The sequence below is a fragment of the Zootoca vivipara genome, chromosome 7, assembly GCF_963506605.1.
Source record: "Zootoca vivipara chromosome 7, rZooViv1.1, whole genome shotgun sequence".
NCBI classification, from domain to species: domain Eukaryota; kingdom Metazoa; phylum Chordata; class Lepidosauria; order Squamata; family Lacertidae; genus Zootoca; species Zootoca vivipara.
In genome coordinates, this window is record NC_083282.1 from 33,951,187 (window position 1) to 33,966,440 (window position 15,254).

At 40.0% G+C, this 15,254-nt stretch overlaps 1 protein-coding gene across 1 annotated transcript in view; it reads right to left on the reverse strand.

Annotated features, from left to right (window-relative positions):
* SGIP1 (SH3GL interacting endocytic adaptor 1) overlaps positions 1 to 15,254 on the reverse strand; it is a 106,904-nt gene that overhangs the window by 19,591 nt on the left and 72,059 nt on the right. Inside the window, exons 14-16 of the mRNA XM_060277462.1 lie at positions 14,481 to 14,605; positions 9,834 to 9,960; positions 2,888 to 2,947 (exon numbers count right to left, since the gene is read on the reverse strand). Of these exons, the coding sequence (XP_060133445.1) occupies positions 2,888 to 2,947; positions 9,834 to 9,960; positions 14,481 to 14,605 (312 nt within the window). The remainder of the gene's footprint in view (positions 1 to 2,887; positions 2,948 to 9,833; positions 9,961 to 14,480; positions 14,606 to 15,254) is intronic.

Consider the following 15,254-nt stretch of genomic DNA (forward strand, 5'->3'; position numbering starts at 1 on the left):
CTTTCTTTTTCTTATAAATTTATCCCCAGAGGTGAATTAGAGGTAACAAGATATGTGGAGCAATTCCATAGAAAAGGTTTAAAAAGCTATCCTTCCATTCAGGGAAGAGCCCCTTCTGTGAGGGAAGGGATTGGTAACCTGTAGAGTTTCTGCAAAGGGAAGGGAGAGCGAGGTGATTTTGCTGATTCTCCTCCACTTCTCTGCAGTACCTTCCCATGGTTCAAGAGGTTCAACAATGCTCTGGAACACTTTTTTGGGGTACTAAAAACAACTTGAGTTGTGCCAACCAATTCTTGCAGTATCTCCAAATCTGGGAGAGATGTGTACAGCTATTAACCAAATGAAAAACAACAAAGCCAGTGGACCTGATGGGATACCTGCCGAAATCTTCAAAGTGGGCGGAATTGAACTTACACAACAACTTCACAAGCTCATCAAAAAAATCTGGAAAAGAGAAGAAATCCCAGCAGACTTTAGGGATGCCAAAATTATCAATCTCTAAAAAAGGTGACAGAACTGATTGTGGAAACTATCGAGGCATCTCTCTATTAGCTGTGGCTGGCAAAATTCTTGCAAGGATCTTAGCAAACCGTCTGGTAACAATATCTGAGGTGACCCTTCCTGAATCCCGAAATGGTTTTCGGCCTTCTAGGGGGACAGTGGACATGATTTTCACCGCTCAACAGCTCCAAGAAATATGCAGAGAGCAAAACCAACCCCTGTATATGGCGTTTATTGATCTGACTAAGGCTTTCGACACTGTAAATCGTAATGCCCCGTGGATTGTCCTTCTGAAAATTGGCTGCCCAGATTAATTTGTAAACATCATTTGGCTCCTCCATGATAATATGACAGCAACAATTGCAGATAACAATGACTCTCAAAGTGAACCATTCACAGTGGGATCAGGTGTTAAACAGGGTTGCATTATTGCCCCAACTCTTATTCATTATTTTCATTGCCATGATCCTACACTTTGTTGACGGGAAACTCCCCACCAGAGTAGAAATGATATATCGAACAGATGGAAAGCTCTTCAATATGAGCAGGCTGAAAGCACAAAGTAAAGTTACCGTAACTTCCGTCATAGAGCTTCAGTATGCTGATGACAACGTAGTGTGTGCACGCTCAGAGGATGACCTCCAAACCATCCTAAATATCCTAAATATCTTTGAAAAAGCTTGTGAAAAGCTTGGCATATCACTCAACATCCAAAAAAACCAAAGTGCTGCACCAACAAGTACAAAATAACCCCTCTGCAGTGCCACAAATCCAACTTAGTGGTGTAACGTTGGAAAATGTTGATCACTTCTCCTACCTAGGCAGTTACCTTTCCACAAGGGCCAACATTGATGCCGAAATCCAGCCTGAGCTCTGCGAGTGTGGCTTTCTCCCGATTGAAGTGCAGAGTGTTTGAGCAGGGAAACCAAAATGCTTGCTTACAAAGCTATTGTACTACCAACCTTACTATATGCTTGTGAAACACGGATCACTTATAAACGCCATCTCCAACTCCTCAAAAGAGTCCATCAATGGTGTCTCCAAAAAATTTAACACATCACTTGGGAAGACAGGCGAATTAATATCAGTGTACTGGAAGAAGCAAAGATCACCAGTGTCGAAGCAATGATTCTGCAACATCAACTTTGTTGGACTGGTCATGTTGTGCGGATGCCTGATGATCCTCTTCCAAAGCAACTACTCTATTCCGAACTTAAAAATTGAGAGCGTAATTCTGGTGGTCAACAAAAGAGGTTTAAAGACTGTCTCAAGGCAAATCTTAAAAAATGTAGTATAAACACTGACAACTGGAAAACACTGGCCTGCGAGTGCTCCAGTTGGAGAACAGCCTTTACCAAAGGTGACATGGGCTTTGAAGAAACTCGATCTCAGGACGCAAGGGAGAAACGCGCTAAGAGGAAGGCACGCTTGGCAAATCCACACCATGATCAACTCCTGCCTGGAAACCAATGTCCCCACTGTGGAAGGACGTGTGGATCCAGAATTGGCCTCCACAGTCACTTACGGACCCATTGTTAAAACCGTGTTTATGGAAGATAATCTTACTTGGCTACGAGTGATCGAAGAAGAAGAAGAAGAAGAAGAAGAAGAAGAAGAAGAAGAAGAAGAAGAAGAAGACCCTATTTGCCGCAGAATAAAATAGGTTCATGAAATCAAACATTTAATATAGGAAAGCTTTAACTCTCCTGTATAGCCAAGCTGGAAAAAGGTTACATAAACGTTAAAATGACAACACTGAAGTACCAAAGGGATAATTGACTTTTATTAACTGACCAACATTCAGATTGTAATACTATTTTTATCCACCGCCCCCGTCAAATACAGTGTTGATACATGACCCAAGCACTAAATACGAATGTATTTTTCATATTTATCTGAAATACTCTATTTATTAAGGGTATGGGAGATTGTCATGGTTAAGAATATGATGGCAAGGAAAATTCTAGAAATGGATAACAGGACAATAGAACATTCTACCTATATTTATAATGTGTAGCTGCTATAAGGTGTAAAAACTGCTTGCAAAGTGTATACAAAGAAGCCCTGGTTGACAGAGTCAAGTTCTTTGATAATCAGTAACTCCAGAAGATGATTTTTTAAATAAAAAAACCAACAACAATTATTTAATATTTCCCCATTCCCCCTTTAAATTATAACAATTGAAGGGACACAGTTGTACAAATCAAATTTTAAAATGATTCTGATTGAACTCGTCATGTCATCTAAGTAGCCATAGCATTACCATACAGAAAGGTAGAATGGGTTTGTTTGTTTTTTGTTTGTAGGAAACCAAAGGGCTTCTATTAAATAATAAGAGCAAAGTGGGGGCTTAAAGTTCCAACCCAGTATGCTATGCACTACTTACCTTCAAAAGTCAAATAAAACTTTCCTCTGTCAAACCAGACGAGGGAAGGCTGTTCATTCTCTGTATGGCCAGGAGTTGAAGCGGGATGGGAAAGGTTAAGGAGAAGGGAGAGAGAAGGACATAAGTGTAAGTCACAGAAGCAGGTTATTAATCTCACTACAGGGGAGGAAGAGGCGCTGTGAGCTGTTAACGTGCAAGGGAGAGTAGAAGGGAGTTTAAAACAATTTTCTTGTTTTATTTTGGGAAACAGAAAGCAAAAAAATAAAATTAAAAAATGGCAAGCTATGGAATCCTAAATGGAGATAGTTTTTGCCCACTGGATTGCTGCCTACGTGTTTGTGCGTGGAGGGTGTGAAAAGTGTTCTGTTGATGCAACAACAGAATATGTAGTATGGTTGTTGTAGTATGGTTGTTGTTGTTGTTTTTTGATGTACTAGCTATGGGTGGAATTTGTCACATAAAGCCTTCTCTCTATTTTAAAGATGCTGCTGTAATGTTGGAAGATGCCTCTGGGTATGAAAACAACATCTGAAAATGTAGCACTAAACTTTATTACATCAACCTGTCTTGAAAAAAAAAAGGCTGGTAAGGGGAAAACATGGCAATGATTCTGGCACTCACATGCTCTTGAGATAAGCATGCATTATAACTCTGAAAGTATGTTGTATGGGTGGGCTTCCAAAGGTGGCATTAATCTCTGGTTTGACAGTTTCCCCTAAAGATGCTAAATTTGGATTAACTAACTGGGTAGGATTTCTGTAATGTTGGTTAAGTGCATGATTTGACTGAACCGCATTATTTGATAAAATTCCAAACTGAGCCAATAAATTGATATTTAAAGTTACCCTTTTCTCTCTCCTAGTCAAAAATTACCAGTTACTTTGACTCACAATATTTTAAAGAGCCCAGGGTACATGTTAAACAAACTGAAAACACCTAAGGAAATACTTCTGCTGAAACTAAGCACATCTGGCCTTGTAAGCTTCCCTGGAACTCTAGTCCTGTAAAATGAAGGAAGAGCTGGGTAGGCAGAATATACATATGGGAAAGACCTGCTCTTGAGTAGCAGCATTATACCTTACATAAAAAAGAACCACAAGTCAAAAATTTATCACCTCTCCAAAACTCTTGCCATTGTTTCATGGGAAACTGGCATGCTATATGCTGCATCTCTTTTACAAATAAGTATATATTTGTATGCACTTGACACTCATGGTGGTGAGGGTGGCAGTGAAGGAAGCATTCAGATGACAATGGCTAGGATTTTAAATCCAGATTTCTTGAAACCACTCTGCTAGTACAGTACCTGCAGGAGTTTCACAATGCCTTTCAAACGTGAGCAGTTTGTCAACATAAGCATCATCTTCTGAAACCCATGAGCAAAAGAAATGTAAAAGAAAAACAATGAAAACACAAATTCCAAATGAAAATCAAGTAGCTGTTTATCAACCAAAACACAAACATTACAATGAAAAAAAAGATCATAGACATAGAAATGGTGGACACATCTCTTTTTATTATCAAAATCATATGCAACAACCACCACAAGAACCCAAAAACAAATACAAAAAAAAGACAAACAGTAAATGAACGAATTTTGTGTCATATTTCCAAGGACAAACTCTGTATATATGGGATAACCTTTAGACACTGGAAGAGTTATACACAGGGAAGTCACAAAGGCTGAGAAATTATGCTTCTTACGAGCTACTTAGGCCATAATTGTAGGGACCCTTACTGGGAGTAAGTCATATTGAACTCAATCAGGCTTACTTCTAAGTAGATGTGTATAATAATCTTACTCTTCATGTAGAATTTTATAATGAGTGTCCAAACCCTTCCATGTCTTAAATCAGAGGTAGTCGGTTTAGGAGTGCTAAAGAAACTGCTGAAGTGTAATTGTAGCCCAGGGATGGAGGACCTGTGCTCTCTGGATGTTGCTGGACTACAACTTCCACCATTTCTGACTGTTGACCATGCTAGCTAGGGCTGATGGGAGCTGGAGTCTAGCAACATCTAGACACAATGTTGACTACTCTTGTCTTAGATCCATAGAATTTAAAAGGGGCTACTGCAACAAGGAAAAGTTCCCCACACTCAAAGCATACCTGGCAAAGGGTCATTTAAAACATTGCTAAAATCCTCTAAAAAAACCAATCGTGTTCCACTGTCCAACCATTCTTACAATCAAGAGGTATTTCCCAATGCTGAACTCAAACTGAGTTTGCTATAACTGGGACCCATTGCTTCTTGCTAATGGCCTCCCTTTTTCTTTTTACTCTACTAACCCATTCAAGCCTAACAGTATCACTGTAACCCATAATCATTGTTCTCTGAAACATGGAAAAATACAAAGGCCAGATCTTTAGCACAATTTTTTGAATCCTATGGTTTAAGATACAAACCAAGGATTCAAACTAGCCCTGGCTCAATAGGTCTGAAATTGCATTAGAACCTGAGCTCTGCGTGCCCCACAGGAATTGCTATTCCCTCTCCATGGTAAATGCCTGCTATGCTTATGCCTTGAGCTGGAAGCTTTTTACATACCAAGCCATTCAGCATATTAAGCATAATTTACGGCATTATTTGTCATGGGCCACAAGAGCAGATTGGCACAATCCAGTCTCATCCAACACATGAACTGACAATACCACTTGCCTATTTGGACAGGTAGAGCTTTCTCTGTTGCCAGTAAACATGCACTCCTATTTTCAAGGAGTAGATGAAAAAAAATCTCATTATTTTGTTCCAGAAGCCAATAAATTCTGGAAGTTACCAATATATTCTCACAATATGAAAAACTAAAGGGAGATTTTTAAAATTAAGGTACCTGTGGGGAACACGATCCTTCCCTCCGTCCCTACTCAGGGAGAGCATTGAGGAGAACACAGAATTTGAGCATTTAACAAAGATTTCCTTTTATTTTACTACAGTGAATACAATTCTCCCCACAGAGCCACAGACACCCAACAATATCAAAGGACAAAACAAGTTGATCTAATATTAATGTAAAATTGTGCCTGTGTTTAACACATTCAAGAAAACACTCCAGAAATAGTTCATCTCTAAGAGTGTGACTGTTTCCTTGGCTATCTCTAGAAGCGAATCCTAATTTCAGATTTCTTAAAAAAAGGTGGGGGGGGGGAATGCATAAACGAAGCAGCCCCTATTTATAAGCTGTGAAAGTGAACAGGCTTGAACATAGCATTAAACCAAACCATGGGTTAGCATGAATGTGTGAGCTCCCAGAAAGGAGCTTGCAGCTGCTTTGCTGCTCCCTGGTCCTTTTTGCTAAGGTGCCATGCTGAGCTAAACCAAGCTTAAGCTTAGCATGTCTTCTGCACCTGGACTTAAGATCAGACTCTCTCCAGACCAGCTATGAGCTGTAACCAAGGACCGTAACCATGATGCCCAGGTTTGAACAATGTGCTAAGCTTTGGCTTAGCTCAGGGTCACGTGGCAGCAAAAAGAACTCAGGAACAGCAAAGCAACTGCAAGCTCCTCTCTGGGAACCCATGTACTCACACTAAGCCATGGTTTAGCTTAGCGTGACAAGCAAATCAGGCCACTCAGTGGGAAGTCTAAATGTAGTGCTCATGTCATATTGCCAGCATAAAGAATGCTCAGGCTAGTCACTATGAATAAATACACAACAACTAAAAATAGCTGGGATGACCAAATACAAACCAGGAACTCCTTATTAGCCATTTCAGCTGTTTTCTCAATAGTTTTGTATTAAAGCTTCTCTTCACCCCACCAAGGGTGGTGAAATCTCCAAGGCCATCTGTAAAAAAGGCCACTTAGATAATTTTAATAAAATGCCTGATTACTCAATCAACTTCAATGTAGCAGCAATTTCTCTAAAAATCATATATGGCGAATGAATCATGTTCACGTCAAGACTATGAATCAAAGGTCTACTCGTGTTCTTGAATGGTTAGTCAAAAGCATGTGGCCTTCAAAGCCTGTTATGTTCTAAGTGTGCTGCCACCTAAAACTTGGACTATGTACTACCCTATCACAACTGCACATTCACATTGCTTCTAAAGTTTAGGTTAAATATAAGGCTTTGGGGCAATCTATAGCACTTTTAAAAGGTTATGTTTGAAAGAGTGTCCTTGGCTATTGAGTAACTGGTTCCTTCCATCCACTGGAAAAAAATCTTAAAGAATATCTGCTGGAGCTCATAAGCACAGGCTTTTAGAAAGATTATATAAAGCCTTTCTTTTCAGGCAACCCTTGTTTGATACTGATTTGATGGATATTTTAATGGTTTCTATTTGAACTGTCATCAGATTTTTCCAATAATGTATTTATAAGTTGGATGTACTGGTAGCTTTAGAAAATCCATGTAACTTTACAATAGGCATAATATAAATATTATGTTTTTCAAAAAATAAATGTTTCGACATTTTTTGTAGTTACCACATCTATGAATATCAATTTGAAGGCTATCTAGATTTGTGGAATCACGTTGAATAAATATAGAATAATCCTGACTCTAATTCCCCTCTACTTTCACAATTGTTATCCTAAAATCAAACAGAAACCAGCAACGGTCTTTATGGATCATTGGTTATTTCTTTTAAAAGCAACAAATTTATCTAGAGGAACTTTACTTCCATTAATGAAAATGTCCATAGTGACAGAGTCATCATGGTCATGCTTATATAGGGGGGAAATTATTATTTCAACAAAAAAATGTGTTTTCTTCCCCATTCCCTGTTTTACCTGCATAAAACCTAGGCTAACGTTTCAACTTAAAAGTAACCCTTTTCACAAATCAGTTGGGCTTGATTCCATTGCAACCTTATGTTCTGAAACACAGTTACTGATAAGAGCACACAACAGTGTGTCATAAAAACTACTGATCAGCATCAGCTTCAGACAATTTACACCACCCCGTGGAACATAATACTTCACATACAAGGAGTCGAGCCACTGAGGACACAGCCTCTTAGTTGATAATACGATATTGTTAGTTAAGTATTTGAAATGCTATTCAGTACTCCGACTGATATGCATGTATATCACCCTGGTCATTGCAGTGACCAACAGCAAGCAGAAACAAAGGACATAGGTACGGAAAAGGAAACATGAAGTCAGAAAATTGCACTAAGCACTCTCCCCCACACACTTCCATTTCACACACAACAGGCAGAAAGAAACAAGAGCGAAGAGTTTTTCAAAAGGACAAACTAAAGCTGAAAGCACTTCAAACCAGGTTCAGCATTTAACAAATTATCACTGGAGGCTTGAATATATGCTCCAGTTGACAGCATCTTCATTTTCTAATAAGCAAAACAAGTATCTATGAATTACTATGACTGAGTGAAGACTAAACACCACTAGTATGGGAAGTCAGTAGTATGCTCAATGGCTATTACTCAAATGAAGACAAAACATATCCATTTCAGCTCATTCAGATTTTTGATTTCCCCCCCCTTTCTTGGAATATCCAATTTGTTGCCATTCTGAGTTCATTCAGAATAGTCAGAAAGACAATTTGAACAGCAGCTCAAATGCCCGTTCTCGTCTACACAGATTAGAAAATGCTTGATTAAAAAATTGAGGTTAAGAGGCACATAGCAGGAACACTACAGAAAGAAAGTTTAGACTAACAGCAGAACGGGTCCAAAGGGATGTAAAAGAAGGGAAAAGCAATAAAAGAAAACAACCTGGCATACAATGAGAACTGAAGGTGACAGAGATGGTCTGTAGAAGAGCAGAAGCGTTGATGAAAAGAGACGCAGGTCAAAAAGGAAAACCAGGAGTCTGCAGCACAAAAGAACTATATCAGAGAGAAGAAGGTGATTTTAAGGTGTAAAGAAGATGAAGAGTATTGTAAATGAAATAAAGAATGACAAAGAGAATTCAAATATATGTTTGTCTGAGATGAAAGTGGAGCAGGGAGCAGAAAGGAAGACCAGAGGATGAAGCAAAAAATGAAAAGCATCAACACCCAGGCGTTGCCAGTCACAGAACATTTATCACTTTTGACAAGTGTAATCTAACCCTCAGTTTAAGGAAGGAAAAAAAACAGGTTTTCAGTACAACTTTCCATATTTTCAAATTTCTAAGAAACTGGATTTGAAAAAGTTTAGAGCTTTTTGAAATTTTTCATGTGTACAGTTTCTGCAATCCAAGAAGCAAATACAATTGGTTTGTAACATTTCTTTTTAAATAATATCTGGTTCTAGAGTATACTTTCTGCTCCTGCTATCCTTTCCTATTTCTCCTTACTAAGATTAACTTTGTGTTAAACTTTATTCATTTTTAATTGCATTTATCTAGTTTTGCTACAGCTAACTAATCTAACAATGATTTATATTATTGACAAATTGCGAGACTATTCATCCTGCTTTGCAGCCACAGGAGTGACACAGTAAAACATTTTGTATCTATAGTGGTTAGAATTCAAAGGGAAACATGACTGTTCCACATCTCCACTGGCTTCTAAGTGACTTCCAGGAAATGCTGCATTGAATCCTAAGCTACTGTTTTGAGTTCTCCTCCAATTCAAAAAGCAGTTTGGTTTGTAGGCAGAAGAACTTTTCAGCATAGAAAATCTGCCAGCAGATGAGCTCCATTCTTTCCACTTTCCTGATCTCCCCTTGGAAAGTCTCCTATACCCAATGAAAACTTCCTGATCTTAGCGGAATTTAGGAAATTATTTGGGGCAGGCACAGCTTAGGGAATAAAGGGAGCCTAGGCATCCCTTCAGGTCTCTGCTATTTTATACACAAATATACATTGCAGTTGCAGCAGTCTACAGTTAATCAAGAGTGCAATTCTCATTTACATTAAAAAGTGCTTTAACATAACATGACCATGGCAACGAAAACAAAGGAAAATATAAACCAAATAAAGGGTTTCAGAAATTAAAATATTCAAGCCATTCCACTCATGGAAACTATTCTTCAAACAAAGAAAAGCTTTTCGTTACCAATTGTTGGAGTAGTAGCTGCACTCAAGGAATTGGTGGACGATATGGAAGAGGTGCTTTCAGCACGTGCTAAAGGTGCTATCGGAGGAGGGCTGGATGAGTGAACCGGAGGGCTAAAAGGTCTGGACTGTAGACAAACACAAACAAGATTAAAGATACACACAGTGCATTTCTGAACATGAACTCAAGCAAGAATACTCACAACTGCATACGCTATCTTCTAAGGCCCCTGGAACACCCAGAATTACCATAATCCATACACATTGAGCGGATTTACAGACCCATTGATTTCTCAGCTGCTATTCATTACTAGCCCAATTGTATAGCCAAACGTTTTACTGAGTTCTCTAATGCACATGATCTATATTTGTAGTGCAGGTGAGAAACATGCTGCAGAATGTACCGTAACGTTTGTGGGATGCATTTGGAACTGCAAAAACTATGGTGTGCAATAAACAGTTTACAGGAGCAAAATTAAACAATGGTCCAAAATAAAATCACTGGTTTGTTTCACTATTGGAATCCACAAAGGTGGATTACTTTTCATACAGAGTTGTTCCAAACATTACACTTTTTATTATATAGCAAGGATGGCTACATAGGAACAGATATGGAAAGAGCATGTGGATGGTCATGGATGGTAATGGTCATAGAATCATAGAATCATAGAATCATAGAGTTGGAAGAGACCACAAGGGCCATCCAGTCCAACCCCCTGCCAAGCAGGAAACACCATCAAAGCATTCCTGACAGATGGCTGTCAAGCCTCTGCTTAAAGACCTCCAAAGAAGGAGACTCCACCACACTCCTTGGCAGCAAATTCCACTGCCGAACAGCTCTTACTGTCAGGAAGTTCTTCCTAATGTTTAGGTGGAATTTTCTTTCTTGTAGTTTGAATCCGTTGCTCCGTGTCCGCTTCTCTGGAGCAGCAGAAAACAACCGTTCTCCCTCCTCTATATGACATCCTTTTATATATTTGAACATGGTTATCATATCACCCCTTAACCTTCTCTTCTCCAGGCTAAACATACCCAGCTCCCTAAGCCGTTCCTCATAAGGCATCGTTTCCAGGCCTTTGACCATTTTGGTTGCCCTCTTCTGGACACGTTCCAGCTTATCAGTATCCTTCTTGAACTGTGGTGCCCAGAACTGGACACAATACTCCAGGTGAGGTCTGACCAGAGCAGAATACAGTGGTACTATTACTTCCCTTGATCTAGATGCTATACTCCTATTGATGCAGCCCAGAATTGCATTGGCTTTTTTAGCTGCTGCATCACACTGCTGACTCATGTCAAGTTTGTGGTCAACCAAAACTCCTAGATCCTTTTCACATGTACTGCTCTCAAGCCAGGTGTCTCCCATCCTGTATTTGTGCCTTTCATTTTTTTTGCCCAAGTGTAGTACTTTACATTTCTCCTTGTTAAAATTCATCTTGTTTGCTTTGGCCCAGTTGTCTAATCTGTTAAGGTCATTCTGAAGTGTGATCCTGTCCTCTGGGGTGTTAGCCACCCCTCCCAATTTGGTGTCATCTGCAAACTTGCTCAGGATTTCCCTCAAGCCCATCATCCAAGTCATTGATAAAGATGTTGAACAAGACTGGGCCCAAGACAGAACCCTGTGGCACCCCACTAGTCACTACTCTCCAGGATGAGGAGGAGCCATTGATGAGCACCCTTTGGGTTCGGTCAGTAAGCCAGCTACAAATCCACTGAATGGTAGCATTGTCTAGCCCACATTTTACCAGCTTCTTTACAAGAATACCATGGGGCACTTTGTCAAAGGCCTTGCTGAAATCAAGATAGGCTACATCCACAGCGTTCCCTTCATCTACCAGGCTTGTAATTCTGTCAAAAAATGAGATCAGATTAGTCTGACATGACTTATTTTTCAGGAACCCATGCTGACTTTTAGTGATCACAGAGTTTCTTTCTAGGTGCTCACAGACTGTTTGCTTAATGATCTGCTCTAGAATCTTTCCTGGTATTGATGTCAGGCTGACTGGGCGGTAATTGTTTGGGTCCTCTCTTTTCCCCTTTTTGAAAATAGGGACAACATTTGCCCTCCTCCAGTCTGCTGGAACTTCGCCTGTTCTCCAGGAATTTTCAAAGATTATTGCCAGTGGTTCTGAAATCACCTCTGCCAGTTCTTTTAATACTCTTGGATGTAGTTCATCTGGCCCTGGAGACTTGAATACATCTAAACTAGCCAAGTATTCTTGTACTACCTCCTTACTTATTCTGGGCTGTGTTTCCCCTGCTGAGTCATCTGCTCCATATTCTTCAGGTCGGGCGTTTTTTTCTTTCTTGGAGAAGACTGAGGCAAAGAAGGCATTGAGGAGTTCTGCCCTTTCTCTGTCCCCTGTTTGCATTTCACCATCTTCTCCTCTGAGTGACCCCACTGTTTCCTTGTTTTTCCTTTTGCTACGGACATACCCATAAAAGCCCTTTTTGTTGCTTTTAACCTCTCTGGCGAGCCTGAGTTCATTCTGTGCTTTAGCTTTTCTGACTTTGTCTCTACACGTGCTGGCTATATGTTTGAATTCCTCTCTGGAGATTTCCCCCCTTTTCCATTTTTTGTACATATCCCTTTTAAATCTTAACTCAGTCAAAAGTTCTTTAGATAGCCAGCCTGGCTTCTTTAGGCACCTTCCATGTTTCCGTCTCATTGGTATTGCCTGAAGTTCTGCTTTTAATATCTCCCTTTTAACAAACTCCCAACCATCATGAACTCCCTTCCCTTTTAGTATTACTGTCCATGGGATTTCACCCAGCGTTTCCCTAAGTTTTCTGAAGTCGGCTTTCTTAAAGTCTAGAATTTGGACCTTAGTATGCTTGGTTGCTCCTTTCCGCTGGATAATAAACTCCAGAAGAGCATGGTCACTCCCACCTAATGATCCTGCCACTTCTACCCCACTAACCAAGTCATCACTATTGGTTAGGACCAGATCTAAAATGGCTGATCCTCTTGTTGCTTCTCCCACTTTCTGGACAATGAAGTTGTCTGCAAGGCCAGTGAGGAATCTGTTCGACCTTATGCTCTTGGCTGAGTTTGACATCCAACAAATATCAGGATAGTTGAAATCCCCCATTACTACTATCTCACTTCCTTTGGAATGCTTGGCCATCTGTTCCAGGAAGGCATCATCTGTGTCCTCAGTTTGGCTTGGGGATCTATAGTAAACTCCCACAATGAGATCACTGTTGTTTTTCTCTCCCTTAATTTTGACCCAGATACTCTCAATTTGGCTTTGAAGTTTTAAATCCTGGATCTCTTCACAGGTATACATATCCCTAACATATAAAGCTACTCCTCCTCCTTTCCTGTTTGGTCTATTTCTCTTAAATAGATTGTATCCCTCTATTACTACATTCCAGTCATGAGACTCATCCCACCAGGTTTCAGTGATGCCTATTATGTCATATTTAGTTTGCTGTACCAAGAGCTCAAGTTCATCTTGTTTATTTCCCATGCTCTGTGCATTAGTATACAGACATTGAAGACCGTTGATCATTCCCCCATGTCTCTTATTTAAGGATATTTTCGTCCCACCACTAGGTCTGCATGCTGCTTGCTCCATTTGGTCCTTGACATTCGGATGATCATCTTCAGCATTTGATAGACTCCTACCTTCAGGACCACTGTCTCCCTCCCCCACATAAGTCAGTTTAAAGCCCTCCTGATGAGGTTTTTGAGTTTCGTGGCAAAAACATTCCTCCCAACTTTTGTGAGGTGCAGTCCATCACTTGCCAGAAGTCCATCTTCAAGAAACTGCAGACCGTGATCTAGGAATCCAAACCGTTCCTGTTTGCACCATTTGCGAAGCCAGTGGTTCACTTCCCCTATTTTTCCCTCTCTCCCTGGGCCATGTCGTTCAACTGGGAGGACAGAAGAGATGACAATTTGTGCATCTAATTGCTTCAACTTCCTGCCCAGAGCCTCATAATCATTTTTGATCTTCTGTAAGCTATGGCTTGCAGTGTCATTGGTTCCCACATGCACCAAAAGGAAGGGGTATTTGTCGGTGGGTTTTATGATTCCTTGCAGCCGTTCTGTTACATCTTTGATCTTGGCCCCAGGTAGACAGCACACCTCTCGAGACATCTTGTCAGGCCCACAGATTACTGCTTCTGTACCCCTCAGTAGGGAATCCCCAATCACCACTACTCGCCTCTTCATAGGTAAATGAGTTTCTCTCATGGTAAATGAGTTTCTTTCGCTTTGTGAATGTGTACTTGGAATCCATGGTTGGCTGTGACATCCCAAGATTGTGTTTATACATAGTGGAAAGTATATGCACATTTGTCACATGACAGGAACAAATATGTACACTTTTTCTGACATAGAAGTGCTTTTCATGTCAGAATAGTAAAAATTGAAGCATCCCTTTGGTGTGCTTATGTATGTACAAGTCCAAGTGTTTCAGAAGATGTGAAAAGATACATGTCATCATTAGTGTCAGACAATCAACAGAGATTATTCTCTGTATGGTTTCAAATAATGGAGGAAATCAGAAACTAGTTAGGGAAATGACAGAAGTCATTTGTTCATTATGAATTCTTTGTTCATCTCTATTTGTCTGTACCACAGTGAGCTGAAGATATGTCGTCTCAATTTAATTAGTGATTTTGAAGAAGCTAAACCTACCACATCAACTCCAGGCTTCCCTGGAGGCAATTTTGGACGAGATGGGGGTCTAGGTGGAGGAGGTGGGGGAGTAGGGCTGCTGCAGGATGCCAACGGGGTTGCAGGTCGAGCAGGAGATGATGAACCTGAAATAAACGCACACTATAAATATGGTGTTGAGCTGTCCTTACTGCAGTTCTTACCCACCTTTATCAAAACTCCCAACACAGAGCAGACCATCAAGCAAACAGTTGCCCAAGCAGTTTTTGACTTAGGCTGGCAGCTATTGCATAACAAGACAACTCATATGTGTAGATGGGAATTGGATAAGATCAGAAAGTTGCTAAGTCACAATAAAAACAGAAAAGCTTATTTTCCTGCTATTATGCCCATGGAAGTTTCACGTGCTCTTGGCAATGACGATATTGTGACTACAGTTAATGCACCGCTCCTACATAAACTTCTTTAACTTAAATGAGGAAGCAGCACTTGGTGAAGTGAACCCACTTTAGATGAAAAAGTGATGTCTAAAAATTCAAAAATATTGAAGTTTTTTGGGGGGTATTTCTGAAACTTACCCATTCCTTATTATGCTCTTGCAATAAAAGCATAATGTGTTCTTGTTATGCAAACATAAGTGGTGCTACAACAGAACGTGATGATGTAACAATGGAATACCGATTTATTCTTAGGGAACAATGGTGTACAAAGAGACAAGCCTTGCACAATTATTTTCATGTGATTGTAACTGTAAGATGCTAGCAAATAAGAGAATAGCTAAGAACACCAGAAAAT